Raw genomic sequence first — 16,609 nt, 5'->3', positions numbered from 1 at the left:
TTTGCTGGAATTCATCAACACCTTTTTATTTTGGGCTTCGCTGATATGCATGACATGAAGGTCTTCTGAAAGTTTTTAACGAAAGCTTAACTTAGCCTATAATAATATGTCACGACTTTCAGATGGAAGGAAACTATTCAGGCAATTTTCATCATATGCTTCTCACAGGGACTAAGTATAAACTGAAGTGTTATCTTTCACAGTCTCTTAAATTCATAGGCTTATAGACATTTTATTTTCCAGTAAATGCTTCTGAGAAATGGCCTTGTGAGTCAGAATGTGGGTAATATTTACTTTACCATTGCTTTACTGGGGTGGTGTGTGTGTGTGGATCAACCAGAATGAAATTTTACAATTAACAGGCTGCTTTAAAAACAAAACAAAACAAAAACTACAGTGATTTAAGAACACGGCTAGCTTGGCTTCATTTCAGTATTAGTAGGAGGACTTAAATTTCACTTGCTTTCAGGGGAGCCTAAAATTATGTGGCTGAGTACTTTTCGGAAACTGGGTCCTTTGGAGGATTTTGGGAAGGTTACGGAATTGAAATAAGTAACTGTAAATAAACATATTTCTAATTGAAGGAAGAAGCTGCTGAATAGATTTGGGATAAGTTCTGCCAAGGCCAGATAGTTCCCAGGAAGAAAAATCTTGGCTTCACTGAAGTCTTTGTTAGTTCCTTTGTCAGTTTCTTGCTTCATTCTTTGAGGATGAGTGAAGTTCCTGATGCCACGTAGAAATTATCCACACTTAACTTTTGCCCTGCACTTTCTTAGGCAGAGGTCTGCACTTAAAAGCTCAGTGTCCAAGCATTCTTTTTTGCTCTGGAACTTTCCCCGCGGAAGCCTGCTCTTTAGCGCTAAATTGGAGCAGAGGTCAATTTGGGTTCCCAATGGATTGCTGTTTGCAACATTTGAGCTTTAAAGAGTGGGTTTTTGTAGGGAAAACTCTGGGGCAAAAAAGGGAATTTGGACATGGAGCACAGACCGTGCCTGGAAAGAGCAGAGGAAAAGTAAATGTGGATAATCCCATAGCGTGATGACTGTTTTCTAGAAGCTTCTATGGGTGTCGTGGTTTGTTTAACTGTTTTATATGGACTTCCTCTAAGCATGCAAAGTGCCTATAGGATAGTGTTCTTGGGCTAGCGTGGTCATATTTAGAACATGGATAGAATGTATTTTTCAATAAGTTCCCCAGCTATCAAATACCTAGCATCAGTTAATGGTTGAAAGGAGTGGGTCTATAGGTCAGTGGTAGAATATTGATTTGCAGTGTTGAGGTCCAGATTTAGGTCTTGATGAGCAAAATTCAAAGTGTTGGTGCTGACCATTAAAGCCCAAAATGGCTTCGGCTCTAAATACCTGAAGAAGCTTCTCCACCCTCATTGTTCAGCCCGGACACTGAGGTCTACCTCTGAGGCCTTCTGGTGGTTCCCTCACTGCGAGAAGTGAGGTTACAGGGAAACAGGTAGAGGGCCTTCTCAGTGGTGGCGCCCGCCCTGTGGAACGCCCTCCTGTCAAAAGTCAAGGAAATAAACAACTATCTGACTTTTAGAAGATGCCTGAAGGTAGCCCTATACAGGGAAGTTTTTTATGTTTGATGCTTTACTGTGTAGATGTTTTAATTTGCTGGAAGCTGCCCAGCGTGGCTGGGGCAACCCAGTCAGATGGGTGTCATATAAACAATTTATAATTAAAATTATATAGAAAGGCCACCAAAGTGGGCATCTTGGAAGGAGCTGACTGTGTACATAGGCAGCTGGCTTATATCAAATCAGACCATTGGTCCAAATAGCACAGTATTGTCAGCACTGACTGTCTGGGTTGCAGGCAGAAAGAAGTCTTCCACAGTTCTACCCGTAGACCCCAAGGATTAAACCTGGAACATTTGGCATGTGAAGAATGTGTTCCACCACAGACCTATGGTCCTTCCCTGAAGGTTAAACTATTGGTCTGACCCATTTATGGGGTAGTTCTTCATGCTCAATGTCTGTCGCCTTGCTGGTTTCCTTAATGGACGCCCACCCCTTCTGAAGTCTACATTCATGATCTTGACACACCTATGAGTTATTATTTACCCCCTTGTGTTGCAGCTCTTAAGATCGTACTCTTCTGCTGTGCCACAGCTGCAGCCTTGCTGAAGCGCTGTCTGATACTTGGCCAGTGCTTGGAACAGTGCTGTTTGCAAAGATTTCAGCTCCTGTTCGTCCAAGCGCACTTGTTTGGCTTGGTTTTAAAGAAGTTTTTAATATTGCCAAACTATCAAGAGGCAAAGATCTTCTTCAGGAAAAACGAGCCACAGGCATCCTGCAATCTGATCAGCATGCACTGAGACTAGAAACTCACCCAACAAACTGGACAGACAGAGGCAGCCTTATTTTAAACGGGATATTCTCTCACTGTTGCTCACCAGTGATCCTGCTCATCCTTTCTCCTTGCCAGTCACAAGTTTCTGCTTCCAGCATGTTCCCTGCTCCATAGTTCCCTATTCTTCTGGTGTTCTTTCAGGCTCATATCATTCCCCTCTTTTGCACACCCAGCCCCCTTTTGAGCTCAGACCCTCTTGAACTGCTGTCGCCTTGCCTACAGGCATAAATGAGCTAAGTCAGGCTTCCTCAACCTCTGCCCTCCAGATGTTTTGAGACTACAATTCCTATCATCCCTACCACTGGTCCTGCTAGCTAGGGATCATGGGAGTTGTAGGCCAAAAACATCTGGAGGGCCAAGGCTGAGGAAGCCTGAGCTAAGTTATCTGCTTTTGAGGGAATGAATGAAATTTGTTGGGGTTAAGATGCTGGAATTTTCTGGCCCAGCAAGGAAATAGCAGCTCCACATTAGTATTCCACACGGATCTTCAGAATGACACTGCAGAATATTCCCACAAAGCCACAGCATTGCTTAAGCCAGTCATGGGCCGGCGTTGCTGGCTTGCCAATGATTTTAAGTAAAGCAAAGTTTTGGATTTCTTTCCTGGGTTCTCCCTGCCATTTGCCTGTTCAATCCCTATGGCTGCGCACATCTGTTTTGCACTATTGTGCTTGCTGATTTAATTGTACATGGCTGCACATGCATAGATATCTGAGAGGAAACCACAAAGAGCCACTTGTCCAAAGACAGCGAAGCCAAAGAACTGATGCTTGAACAGATTTCTCCTAGAACAGACTTTTATTTATTTCATTGCTTGATAGCCATAGCACTTAATCTTTTAATGCTGATGTTGAATCTCTCTCTCTCTCTCTCTCTCTCTCTATATATATATTACTGTGGCTGATTTTAAAATTCCTTATGATGTCAAAAACGGTTATGCTCCCATCTGTGCGGATGATTTTTGTTCTGTCAGGGAACTGCCATCGGAAGGAAGGGAGGTGAAAGGGCTCACACAGGTTGGGAGAGACTCAGCAGCTGAAGAGGGAACCAGTAGGGGGAGAGGAGCTGAGCTGAGGGAAAGTGAGCTGGAAGGATGGCTCAGAGACACTTCCAGCGAAAACAGTGGGGAGGTTTCAGGACCTCCTGTAGGGACACCCACTCCTCGCCGGAAACTGTCACGCAGAGAGTCCAGAAGACGTGTTTCCGTTAAGGAGCTTTTATGTTGGAAGCGATTCCGAAAGCAACCACTGTCGGAATCTGCTAGTGACTAGAGGAGCCATGTCTGAGGGGCTCCGTCACAGACAGAGGTTTGTGGACCTGAACAAACTCTGAGGGGATACGATTTTTACGCACAAGCAGCTCATCATCCCATCACAGCATTCCGACAGTCTTTGAAAGCAGCTTGTGCAGGAGAAGGCATCATGAGCAACCCAGCCGGAACCGGAGAAGCAGGAGCTGGAGCGGGTCCAAGCCTGGAAGAAAGGTACCGGGTGTTGGAGGTCCAGCTAGCGCTGCAGACGGCGAGGCTTGAGGAGAGGAGGGCTCAGGATGCAGACAAAAAGGGGAAAGCCACCCAGCTCGCCAGAAAGGTACCAGGATTGGTGCAGAAGTTTGGGGGGGAGCCCAAAGACTATCATGGCTTTCGGACAGAGATGCAATATGCCCTCAATCTGCAGTTTGATGAATTCCCTGACGAGGAATCACGAGTGGCTTTCGTGATTGGGCATCTTGAAAAGGGGGCGAGAGACTGGGTTAGACCCCTGATGGCAGCGAATAGTGACGTCCTAAAGGACACGATGAAGTTCTTTCGCGCCATGGATCTGATGTTTTCCAGCGATATTGAACAGGGAGTGGTGCGCAGACAGTTAATGGCTTGCAAACAGGGGAGCCGATCTGTCCGTGAGTACTGGACTGAGTTCACCATGTTGATCCATAAATTGGGGTGGGATCTATCGGCGGAACCCATTCAAATGCTCTTTGAAGAAGGGCTTTCTTCGGCTGTGAAAGACGAACTTTCCCGGGCGCCCAGGGCGGAGTCTATGGACCAGCTGACCAAATCAGCGCTGACCATAGGAGCGCGCCAGGAGGCGAGAGCATTGGAGAGGCGGGAAGGGAAGGGGGAACGTTGGAAGGAGTTCCGCATTCCAGACATTCCAGAGCCAACTTTCCCGCCGGCAGAGCCGATGGAAATCGGAACAGCGCGCGCGCGCGCAGTTTCAAAGCCCAGTGAGGGGGGAAAGAAGGAGGGAAAAGGCGCCCGGAAATGCTATCTCTGCCAACAGCCAGGTCACTTTGCCAGAGTCTGCCCCCAGAGGAAGGAATGGCAAGGGATGGTAGGAGCTGTGGAGGGAAGAGAGGAAGAAATACCGGAGCAAGTAAAAGCCAACGCCTGGCTGCCACCGTCGGGGCACAGCAGCCAGGCCAAAGAGCAGTGAAAGTGCCCACGCCAGAACCTCCTAAACCCGCCCTAGTGATAGAAGTGGCGCTAGAGCTGCCAAACGGACACCCTCTAAAGATAAAGGCGCTGTTGGACTCAGGCAGCTCCTGCAATTTCATGAGCAAAGAGTTTGCAGCTGAACACCAGATACAGACGATCCCTTTAAGCAACCCCCTGCAGGTGACCACGATCGATGGCAGGGAGCTGTTGGGAGGAGAAGTCAGCTTGCAGACCGTCCCAATGATAATGAAGGTGGCAAGGCACACCGAACTGATAGCGTTTAATGTGGCCACCTTGGGAGGAGCTCCCATTATATTGGGGATGAGCTGGCTAGCGTTACATGATCCGCTGGTGGGCTGGCATCAGAGAGTGGTTTCTTTTGGTTCAGCACATTGCTTAGAACACTGCAAAGAGGGAAAGGGTTTGGCAGGGGCCCAAGCCACCCTAGCAGGGACTGAAGTAACGGAGAACGTGAAGGTACCACGACAATACGCAGATCTCCGCGACGTCTTCAGCGAAAGGGAAGCTGACCAACTACCCCCGCATAGACCTTTTGACTGTCAAATCAATTTACTCCCTGGGGCACAGCTCCCTGTAGGCAAGCTGTACGCCATGTCAGACAGAGAGATGCAGGAGCTAAGGGAGTTCATTGACAAGAACCTGAAGAGAGGGTTCATCAGAGAGTCCAGGGCGGTGGGGGGGAGCCCAGTGTTTTTTGTGGATAAAAAAAACACGGACAAGCCGAGGCTGGTGTGTGACTTCAGGGCCTTGAACGCAGTGTCAGAACCAGTGGCCTTCCCTATGCCCAGGATTGACGACATTTTGACAAGGGTCAGGAAGGGAAAGATTTTTACTAAACTGGACCTAAGGGGGGCGTACAACCTGATACGAATAAGGAAGGGGGATGAATGGAAAACCACCATGTTCACCCCTTTGGGGGCATTTGAATATTTAGTTATGCCCTTCGGCCTACAAGGAGGCTCCGCGTGCTTTCAATCGTTTATGAACCACGTCTTGGGGCCTTTGCTTTACAAGAATTGTGTGGCCTTCTTAGACGACGTGTTGGTGTATTCTGAGAATGAGGAGCAGCATGTGAGAGACGTCAGAGAAGTGTTGAGCAGGCTGCAAGCCAACCAGCTGTGGGTGAAACTGGAGAAGTGTCAGTTTCATACCAAGGAGGTGGAATTCCTGGGGTATCGCCTGTCAGACAAGGGATTGGCCATGGATCCCGGCAAGGTCCAGGCGGTGCTGGAATGGAAAACACCCAAAACAAGGAAGGATGTGCAGAGGTTCCTAGGATTTGGGAACTTCTATCGTAAGTTCATCCGAAACTTTGCCCACCTGACGGCGCCCATTACGGACTGTCTCAGCAGTAAGAAGAAGTTCGTTTGGACTGAGGAGGCGGAGCGAGCATTTGAGGAACTAAAAAGGGCCTTCGCCTCGGAACAACAACTCCTGCATGTGGATTTACAAAAACCGATGAGAGTGGAAACTGACGCATCAGACAGAGCGATTGGGGCGGTGCTTCTGCAGCCAGGGAAGGAGGAGTCAGAGTGGAGACCGTGTGCCTTTTTTTCGCGAAAGCTGAACAAATCCGAGAGGAACTACACGGTGTATGACCGAGAACTACTAGCCATTCATGAGGCGTTCCGGAGATGGAGGCACCTGCTAATTGGCGCACAACATAAGGTGCAAGTGTGCACTGACCACAAGAACCTAGAGTATTGGAGGACGGCACGAGTGCTCAACCAACGGCAAGTGAGATGGGCCCAGGAGTTCTCCAAATTTAACTTTGAGATTTGTTACGTGCCAGGCCCAGAGAACATTAGGGCGGACGCTCTCTCACGCAAACCTGAATATTTGGAGGGGGAGGGAGCACCCGAAGAGAGACATGTCATTCCAGAGGACCGCTGGGTGTGTGGGGCGGCATTGGTGGGACAAAGAGAACTGGTAGAGGAAACAGAGAATGATGAATACGCCCAGAATAAGCTCAGAGGTCTTAGGGGTGAGGGAGAGGAACCAGGGGGTTTCGAGGAAAGAAATGGAGCTTTGTATTACAAAGGGGCACTGTATATCCCTGAAGGAGACTTAAGGGGGCGGGTACTCAAGCAGTTGCACGACAGCCCCACGGCGGGGCATTTTGGACAACACAAAACCATGTGGTTGGTCACCAGGGAATTTTGGTGGCCTAAGGTGAGGGAAGATGTACGGGAGTATGTAAGAGGGTGCGAGCAATGCCAGCGAGCCAAAGGGGAGAGGCGGGCGCCGGCGGGGCTATTAGAACCCTTACCAACCCCAGAACGACCTTGGGAGGCAGTGTCGATAGATTTTATGACTGATCTGCCGAAGTCCAAGGGGAAAACAGCCATCATGGTGGTGGTAGACCTACTAACAAAGATGTGCCACTTTGTAGCCTGCTCGCATGCAGTCACGGCGGAAGAGACAGCGAAGTTATTTGTAGAACACATTTTTAGGTTGCACGGGGTGCCATTGAGGGTGGTCTCAGACCGAGGAAAACAATTTACTTCCAGGTTCTGGAGGAAGCTCATGAGCTTACTGCAGGTGGAGGTCAACTTCTCGACTGCCCGGCACCCTGAAACCAACGGGCAGGCGGAAAGAGCAAACGGTGTCCTCCAGCAATACCTGAGGTGTTATGTCAATGACAGAGAGAATGACTGGGTAGAAAAGTTGGCGCTGGCGGAATTTGCCTACAACAATGCCGAGAATGTGTCCACAGGGATGAGCCCCTTCTTGGCTAATTATGGGTGTCATCCCAGGGCTTTCCCAGGGGGAGAAGGGGAGAGATGGAGCGTCCCGGCAGCCGAGCATTTTGTAGAAGAAATGGAAGCAATCCATCGTCAGCTCCAACTCAACTTAGAAAGGGCGAAGGAAGAATACAAGAGGCAGGCAGACAAGAACCGAAGGGAAGGTGAAACCATAAGGGTGGGAGATCGGGTGTGGCTGTCAACCCAAGGGTTGCCGTTCAAAGGAGGTTGTAAGAAATTAAGACCCAGGAGATTGGGTCCCTTTGAGGTCATTCAACAGGTCAACCCAGTGGCTTTCAGGCTCCGGTTACCCAACCACATGAAACTGCACCCAGTATTTCACAGGTCGTTACTGTCACCGTATGAGGGGGGACGAGAAGGGATGGCCACTCGGGGACCGGTCATAGAAGAAAGAGAATGCAGCAGCCATGTGGCAGAAATCCTCGACGCCAGGTGGAAGGGGGATCAGGTGGAGTATTTGGTAGCGTGGGAAGGAGAACCGGAGTCAGAAAACACTTGGGTAATGGCAGAAGATATCAATGACGAGGTATTGATAGAAACGTTCCATCAAAGGTTCCCAAGGAAACCTCAGCCTGTGGAGAGGTTCCGGAGGGAATACTTTGGGACCACCGATGAGGAGGAGGAGTTGGAAGGATTCCCGGACTTGGAAGGGGAAGGGGAGATGGACTCTGAGGAGGAGGAGTACTTCGAGACCAGGAACCGCAACAGGTGGAGAGAAGTGTTCGAGACATCGGAAGATGAAGGAAGTTCATTCCGGGGTTTTGCCTCCTCACCGCCCGTAGAGGAGGGGGCGAGAGGGGGTGAAGGGGGCCCTGGAGGGGAGGTGGATGTCAGGGAACTGCCATCGGAAGGAAGGGAGGTGAAAGGGCTCACACAGGTTGGGAGAGACTCAGCAGCTGAAGAGGGAACCAGTAGGGGGAGAGGAGCTGAGCTGAGGGAAAGTGAGCTGGAGGGATGGCTCAGAGACACTTCCAGCGAAAACAGTGGGGAGGTTTCAGGACCTCCTGTAGGGACACCCACTCCTCGCCGGAAACTGTCACGCAGAGAGTCCAGAAGACGTGTTTCCGTTAAGGAGCTTTTATGTTGGAAGCGATTCCGAAAGCAACCACTGTCGGAATCTGCTAGTGACTAGAGGAGCCATGTCTGAGGGGCTCCGTCACAGACAGAGGTTTGTGGACCTGAACAAACTCTGAGGGGATACGATTTTTACGCACAAGCAGCTCATCATCCCATCACATGTTCTAAACCCAATGCATAGTGATAGTGGTGAAACAGAAGCACAGACTTTTTTAAAAAATCAAAATGTCTGATTTACTTTAGTGCTAAGGTATAACTAATCCCTAATAGATAACAGGTTTTAAAATAAAGTTCCCAGGAAATGAGGCATGTTAGATGTGCTTTCTCACATGTGTGTAGATAGATATTAAAATATGGTTTCTGCATTCTAAAATATGGAGTCCCCTGAAGTGGGAGAGGTCTCCTCTCCAGGACTGTATAGGACTGCACAGTCCCCTCTCCATCAGTGGAGAAGCAAGCTGTCAGCTAAGAGGTACAGGGCCCATGGTACAGGCCCCAGCTTCACCTAGTCAATCCCCGAAATTGAGTCTTGTAGGAGCAGGGCATTGGCTGCTTTGGATCACTAGATCCAAATCCCCATGGATTCTCTGAAGGGCCCAGTCTTTGGACCTTTTAGCTATGCTAGCCTGGAGCTGGTGTACCAAAAAATGAGGCAAAGTAGCCCTCCACACAGCATTCTCCCCTCAGCATTCCTCAGCAGCCAGTGTGGTGTAGTGGTTAAGAGCAGTAGTCTCGTAATCTGGTGAACCGGGTTCGCATCTCCGCTCCTCCACATGCAGCTGCTGGGTGCCCTTGGGCCAGTCACACTTCTCTGAAGTCTCTCAGCCCCACTCACCTCACAGAGTGTTTGTTGTGGGGGAGGAAGGGTAAGGAGAATGTTAGCCGCTTTGAGACTCCTTCAAATCCAAACTCTTCTTCTTCTTCTTCCTCTGGCTTTGGGATGTGGTAGCCATGCTAAAGAGGATGGGGCCCAAACCAACGGGTTCAAATTACGAGAAAGACAGGTTGGACTAAACAAGTAGAGTGCAAACTGTTTGACAGTGGAACAGCAGACTGGACTCTCCTTTGTTAGAAGTTTTAAGCAGAGGCCGGATAGCCACTATCTGGGTTGCTGTAGTAGTGGATTGCCTTCATCAGCATGGAGTTGGACTAGAATCAGGGTTTCCTAAACTTGAGACTCCAGCTGTTTTTGGACTACAACTCCCACCATCCCCAGCTAGCAGGACCAGTGGTCAGGGATGATGGGAATTGTAGTCCAAAAACAGCTGGAGACCCAAGTTTGGGAAACCCTGGACTAGATGAACTTGGAGGCCCCTTCCAACTCCTTATGTTTCAGTGATTTGGCTCCAGATCCAGGCAATGTTCTTCCTTCCTTCCTTCCTTCCTTCCTTCCTTCCTTCCTTCCTTCCTCTCTCTCTCTCTCTCTCTCTCTCTCTCTCTCTCTTTCTCACTTACTCTCTTTCACACATGTATTCCCACGCACTGCTGTGAGTGTCCATTAAACATTCTAGGAGTTGATCTCCCTTCTGATCCCTTGAAGATGCACGATCAGGCGCCACACTGACATCCCACAGCCGCTGCCCTCATCTGCTTTCAAATACAGAGGTCAAAGAGGAAGTTTGGGTCACAGTAAATGTAAGCAAAGACCCTGTATTCGGCTGTTACTTTTTTGTCGTGCATGAATGCCGTTTGGACTGGCGCCCTGTGAACTCTGCTGGCTGATCCCACCCCCATCCTGCCTCCACTACTGTATGTTCCTTTTGAAGCTGTGTGGAGAAGGAGAAATGCAGCTGTTTACTGCTTTCACTGAAACTGTGTGTGTGTGTTTGCATGTGACTTCAGTTTTTTGCAATTAGGACCGAAGCCTGGAATAGCACTGCCGGCCTCCGTGGAGCATTTAGCAATGTCTAGTCATGGCAGTGATTGGATTAAAGAAAGAGGAGGTCTGTCTGGAACAATGTAAATTATAGCCAGCTCTTACGATTCAAAGGGATCCCAAAGCCAAAGTAAAATTAGGGTGGTGGTTGTGGTTTTAAGCCAGTTAACATTGGCTTATAGAGTGTGTCCCAAATAAATTACCACATCTGGTTCCTGCAAGGGGAAAGACCGGCAGTGGAGTGAGCGTTAGCGGCTGGGTCCATGCTTCATTCCTGTTGACGTCTCTACTTTTGGACTTGCAAAGTAATCATGCAGTGTTAATTGAGAAGGGGGGGGAATGGGTGTGGGGGTGTTATTGTTCACTACACAACACCCTCCCTCCTCTTTGGTTTTTAAAATATTCACCTTGTTTCTAAGTTTTGCAGAGTGGCTGGGGAAACCCAGCCAGATGGGTGGGGTATAAATAATAAATTATTATTATTATTATTATTATTATTATTATTATTATGCTGTTGCTGCAACTGCAGCCCAGATTCAGCCCCTCTTCCCTTCCCACTCCTATCCTGCCAATAGCAGAGGTGGAGAAGTTATCGCTGCTTCTAGTAATATTGTGTTGTGTCCTAGTAAAATAAGCTGGGAAGGTAGCTCAATAGTGGAGCATTTGCTCTGCATGTTAGAAGGTCCCTGGTGTATCCAGTTTAAAAGAATCAGGTGGTGAGTAGGGCAATATGGCCTGAGGCTGTATAAAGCAACTCCCTGTGGGCAGTGTGCTATTTCTAAGCATGTTGCAAGAAATAGGTCCACCACTCAGTCTGGGCAATATATCGATATATTGCCCAAAACTGGTTTGAAGTCCACATCATGATATCGATTTCATAATTTTGGACCTGGCAATATATCGCAAATCATGAGGTGTGTGTGTGTGTGTGTGTGTGTGTGTGTGTTATGCAAAAATCACAATGTGGGAAAAACAGTGAAGCTAGCCAATGCTTCTCTCGATTCCTGCAGCTCCTGTTAACTCGGTCAGCGCAGCTCTCCCCTGCTTCCTGCAGTGGGAAGCGCGTCACAAGAGCAGGCGCCAGCAAAAATCACAATGCGGGAAAAACCATGAAGCCAGCCAATGTCTCTACATAGCTTGATCCTTAAGTCAGACACTGTGATATAGTAGTACAACATGATGTTTAGCTGGTGATAGATCATGATGTTGAAAACCAGGTGATGGGACGTGGGTGGCGCTGTGGTCTAAACCACTGAGCCTCTTGGGCTTGCTGATTGGAAGGTCGGCGGTTCGAATCCCCGCGATGGGGTGAGCTCCTGTTGCTCTGTCCCAGCTCCTGCCAACCTAGCAGTCTGAAAGCATACCTATGCAAGTAGATAACTAGGTGTCGCTGCGACAGGAAGGTAAATGGCATTTCCGTGCACTCTGGCACTCGTCATGGTCCTTCATGCGCCAGTAGCAGTTTAGTCATGTTGGCCACATGTCCCAGAAAACTGTCTGTAGACAAACGCCGGCTCCCTTGGCCTGAAAGTGAGATGAGTGCCACACCCCATAGTCACCTTTGACTGGACTTAACCATCCAGGGGTCCTTTACCTTTGCCTGAAAACCAGGTGTTCAGAACATGTCATGAAGGCTGTACTTTTTTTTTTTTTGGTATTAAAAACGTAGAAACTTGCCTTATCCTGAGTCAGACCGTTGATTTCAGGCAGGGAATCTTTTCCCGCTCTACCAAGAGAAGACAAGGATTGGGGCTGGGACCTTCTGATGCAAGTAGGGCTACCCCATTGCAGATTTAGGAAGCTGTGTTTGCTGTAACAGCCTTCTGTCTCCATTTACTCAGCATCTTGGTAATCGTACTTCTTCTGACATCGTTAGTTTCGACCTGAAGTACAAATCAGTGCTCCCAATTCAAACGGCTAAACTTTTGGAAAGGAAGAGGTTAATCGTTAACAGTAGGCTTTTAACAAAAAGATCTGTAGTAATGCTGGGACGCGGGTGGTGCTGTGGGTTAAACCACAGAGCCTAGGACGTGCCAATCAGAAGGTCGGCGGTTCGAATCCCTGTGACGGGGTGAGCTCCCGTTGCTCGGTCCCTGCTCCTGCCAACCTAGCAGTTCAAAGCACGTCAAAGTGCAAGTAGATAAATAGGTACCGCTCCGGCGGGAAGGTAAACAGCGTTTCCGTGTGCTGCTCTGGTTCGCCAGAAGCGGCTTAGTCATGCTGGCCACATGACCTGGAAGCTGTACGCCGGCTCCCTTGGCCAATAAAGCGAGATGAGCACCGCAACCCCAGAGTCGGCCACGATTGGACCTAATGGTCAGGGGTCCCTTTTACCTTTACCTTTACTGTAGTAATGCTAGTGAGGAAATTGCCCAGTGACTTCTGGCAACCTGATGGACTCTCCTTTCAGATGTGGAAGAGACTTCTGCTGCCAACTTGGATTGAAAATATTGTAAAATCCAAATGCCACGTCGGTGTCCTTCAGCAGGCTCTGTGCTTCTGCAGAAGTCGCTGTGCCAGACAACGGCCAAGACAGAAGTCTGATTCTCGTTCACCTTCAAGGCTTTGGCTGTTGGCGCCAGAAGTAAAGATCCTCTGGAATAATTTGAAGACACTGACTTATGTTGTTTGCTTTTTAGCAGTGAAGGAATATTTGAATTCCAGTTATGTCTGTATGCTAAGGAGAAAACCTGTAAAAATGAGAATATGGAATCAGCAATGCAACATGGTTCTAAACATATTTGAAAGGGCATTATCATTTGATTAGAGCTAGCATATTATCTTATTTCACAGGACTGCTTCTGCCCAAAATGAGAGGTAGCCTGTTTGATTTGTCGTTAGAGACTTTGCTCCTGAGCCACATTACAGTCATTACTTAATGAGTCCGTGGCTCAGCTGGATTTGCGTTAGTATCTTTGGTCTGGATCCAACATGCCATACCATTGGGTGAGTTTGGTCCAGTCCTAATAGATCGCTGAGCTGTGTATGAGCTTGTGTGAGTTGATGGTCGTAGCGATGGGTTAGTATGCGGAAACCCCAGTTTCAAATATTTCTGAGGCCTGCTGTGCATTTCATGTGTACATATCAGATGCTTTTTAAATGTACAGTACAGTGGTACCTCGGGTTACAGACGCTTCAGCTTACAGACTCCGCTAACCCAGAAATAGTACCTCGGGTTAAGAACTTTGCTTCAGGATGAGAACATAAATCGTGCGGCAGCAGCGGGAGGTCCCATTAGCTAAAGTGGTACCTCAGGTTAAGAACAGTTTCAGGTTAAGAACGGACCTCCAGAATGAATTAAGTTCTTAACCCGAGGTACCACTGTATATCTAAAACAGCAAATGAAAACACACATTCTGCTGGGGGGCGATCTGTTGTCTCATTTCACCATTTGTGATTCAGTTTATTTAGCTGCTATCGCTCCCTTTGCTCTCAGAATGCGGCAGACTTTTCACTGTATATTTTGTGCCAGAGCACAAGCGCATAAGACCAAGTACAATAAACAAAATACACCCAATTAAGCATGGAGGGCATGGATACATGCGACGTTGGACATGCCGTTTATGTATTCAAGGCATTTGTATATCTTCATAAATATTTATCCCAAGGAAGTTTACATTGCAAATTTCAATGCAATGAGCCACTCATTGACTCTTTTCCGACTACAGTATTTTAGTGGAACAGTATTCTCTTTGTCTTATTGCATTTCTTTTACTTAGAGTTGGAAGGGGACCATAAGGGTCACGTACTCCAGCCCCTCACAATGTAGGAATCTCTTTGCCCAACATGGAGCTTGAATTTAAATTTCACATAAATTTAAGAAGCAAATGACATTTAATAATAAGGACATAAGAAGAGGTAGGACACAACCATTGTGGCTACAAGTCTTGTCCTCCATGAATTTGTTCAGTCTTCTTCCAAAGCCATCCAAGTTGGTGGCGGCTGTCACTGCCTCTTGTAGAATTGAGTTCCATCATGTGCTGTGCAAAGAAGCACTTTCTTTTGTCTGTTACGGATTTCCCAACATTCAGCTTCATTGTGTGGCCATGAGTTCTAGTGTTATGAAAGAGGCAGGAAATTTTTCTTGATCCACTTTCTTCATTCCCAGTGCCAGATCGACATATAAACTAAACAAGCTATAGCTTAGGGCCCCACTCTCTTGGGGGCCCCAAAAAAATTTTAAGGGAAAAAAAACTGGATGTACATTTCCAAAATATAAGATAAAAAACAAATAAAACAAAACCTACATACAGCAACAGTGTTTTGTGTTGTGTAGGCTCCTATGATGTAAGGAATGGACCTGCCTGCTAGCCTGCTCCCTAAAATATCACTGGTTTGCTCATTTCTATATATAGGGTGCCTACATTCTGCATGGACTGGTTATTTTGTTATGTGCAAATGGCTTTAGCTACGCATTAGGTTCATAAATTACCATATAGCATATATTCAACACAAAAAACAGTGACAAGTTGTTGTTGACAAAGGACAGCTGGAGATTAATGTTAGCTACAAAGCCCCTAATCTGATTTTTATTGAATGCGTTGGAACCAAATGTATGTCCTGGAAGCAGCGTTTTCTCTTATTTAAACTATATATATTTCTTTTTATAATTCTACAGGCCATTGTTCGAGGCGGAGGACACATCCTGCCCTATGACCAGCCAGAAAGATGTTTGGACATGATCGACAGATTTATATCAGGGAGGGGATTCAAAGCCTAATGGGTACTGAAATCTCAGCTTCAGTGCTGCAGCTCTTCTGAATTCTCCACAAGAGATTTTAGGGGCCGATAGGAAAACTTGTACTGTGTATAAATAAACTGTTTTAATCTGCTCAGTTACAATCTTGAGTCTGTTGTCCTTGTCACTGGCTCAGCTTTCCCTGCTGTGGTGCAATTTTGAACCTGGTATTACAGAGGAAACTTTTTTTTTGACATGGTTCCAGAATCCCTCATAGGCTGAACTTAGACACATGGAAAAAGGGTTACACGTTACACTCTTGAGACTATTGTTACATGAAATAGACAACGGCCATTTTTCATATGTGGGGGGGGGGTGTTCAGTTCCTGGCCCCCAGGCGCATCAGCCTGTTCTGCCCCTTTTTTGCCCTCTTCCGAGTCCCAAAGGACTTATTCATTGGCGTTCATGCGTCAATTGGATGTGCACACATTGGCCACTGGCTGTACAAAGCAGCTTTGAACAAACTCTTTCAGGATCCTTTATGTAGCCAGTCATGCCAGCTGAGGCTTTGTGGGGTTTTTGAGTCTTTGAGTCTCAAGAGGGAACCACATAATTACAGTGGTACCTCGGTTCTCAAACTTAATCCATTCCGGAAGTCCGTTCCAAAACCAAAGCGTTCCAAAACCAAGGTGCTCTTTCCCATAGAAAATATTGCAAAATGGATTAATCCGTTCCAGACTTTTAAAAACAACCCCTAAAACAGCAATTTAACATGAATTTTACTATCTAACGAGACGATTGATCCATAAAATGAAAGAAATGTACTGCAGCCACGGAATCAATCAATCAGTAGCTGAACTGGGTTCCACACAGTCACAAAAACAAAAAAAGAGAGCCACAAAACCACAAAATAAATAGTAAAAACAGACAGACCTCAGTGTAACACTCAAAACGGAAGTGTGGCACTCAAAATGGAGCATGTTTGGCTTCCAAAAAGAGTTTGCAAACCAGAACATTTACTTCCAGGTTTGCAGTGTTTGGGTTCCAAGTTGTTTGAGTACCAAGGCATTTGAGAACCAAGGTACCACTGTACTGTGGAACGGGTCTGAACTGCTGATGTTCTCCTGGCATGAGGTACATGGCTGGGCCTCTGCTCAACTGTCCATGTGTTAGAAGGGATATCTGAAGTGAAGACTTCAGATGTAAGTATGTAGCTTCTTCACTACAGATACCCATTTTAACACATGGCCTTCTCAGCCAGCACCATGCTGGCCTCACTTTTGAGTAATTGATATGTAAAAGGGGCTTTATTCTCTAACTTGGGGCTTCCCCTCATTGCTTTAACTCTACTGCAAAACAACAGACAGATGTATAAATGGAACTTTCTTT

At 47.2% G+C, this 16,609-nt stretch overlaps 1 protein-coding gene across 6 annotated transcripts in view; it reads left to right on the top strand.

Moving 5' to 3' along the window:
• Window positions 1-15,384, top strand: part of CPVL (carboxypeptidase vitellogenic like) — a 65,482-nt gene extending 50,098 nt beyond the window's left edge. For all 6 annotated transcript variants that reach the window (XM_080974939.1, XM_080974941.1, XM_080974938.1 and 3 more), the window contains exon 13: window positions 15,161-15,384. In XM_080974939.1, the coding sequence (XP_080831065.1) occupies window positions 15,161-15,262 (102 nt within the window). In that variant the 3' untranslated portion in view covers window positions 15,263-15,384. The remainder of the gene's footprint in view (window positions 1-15,160) is intronic.
• Window positions 15,385-16,609: the final 1,225 nt, after the last annotated feature.

Source organism: Podarcis pityusensis, assembly GCF_964106645.2.
Source record: "Podarcis pityusensis genome assembly, chromosome: 12".
Lineage (NCBI taxonomy): Eukaryota > Metazoa > Chordata > Lepidosauria > Squamata > Lacertidae > Podarcis > Podarcis pityusensis.
This window is presented reverse-complemented; position numbering and strand designations above follow the sequence as displayed.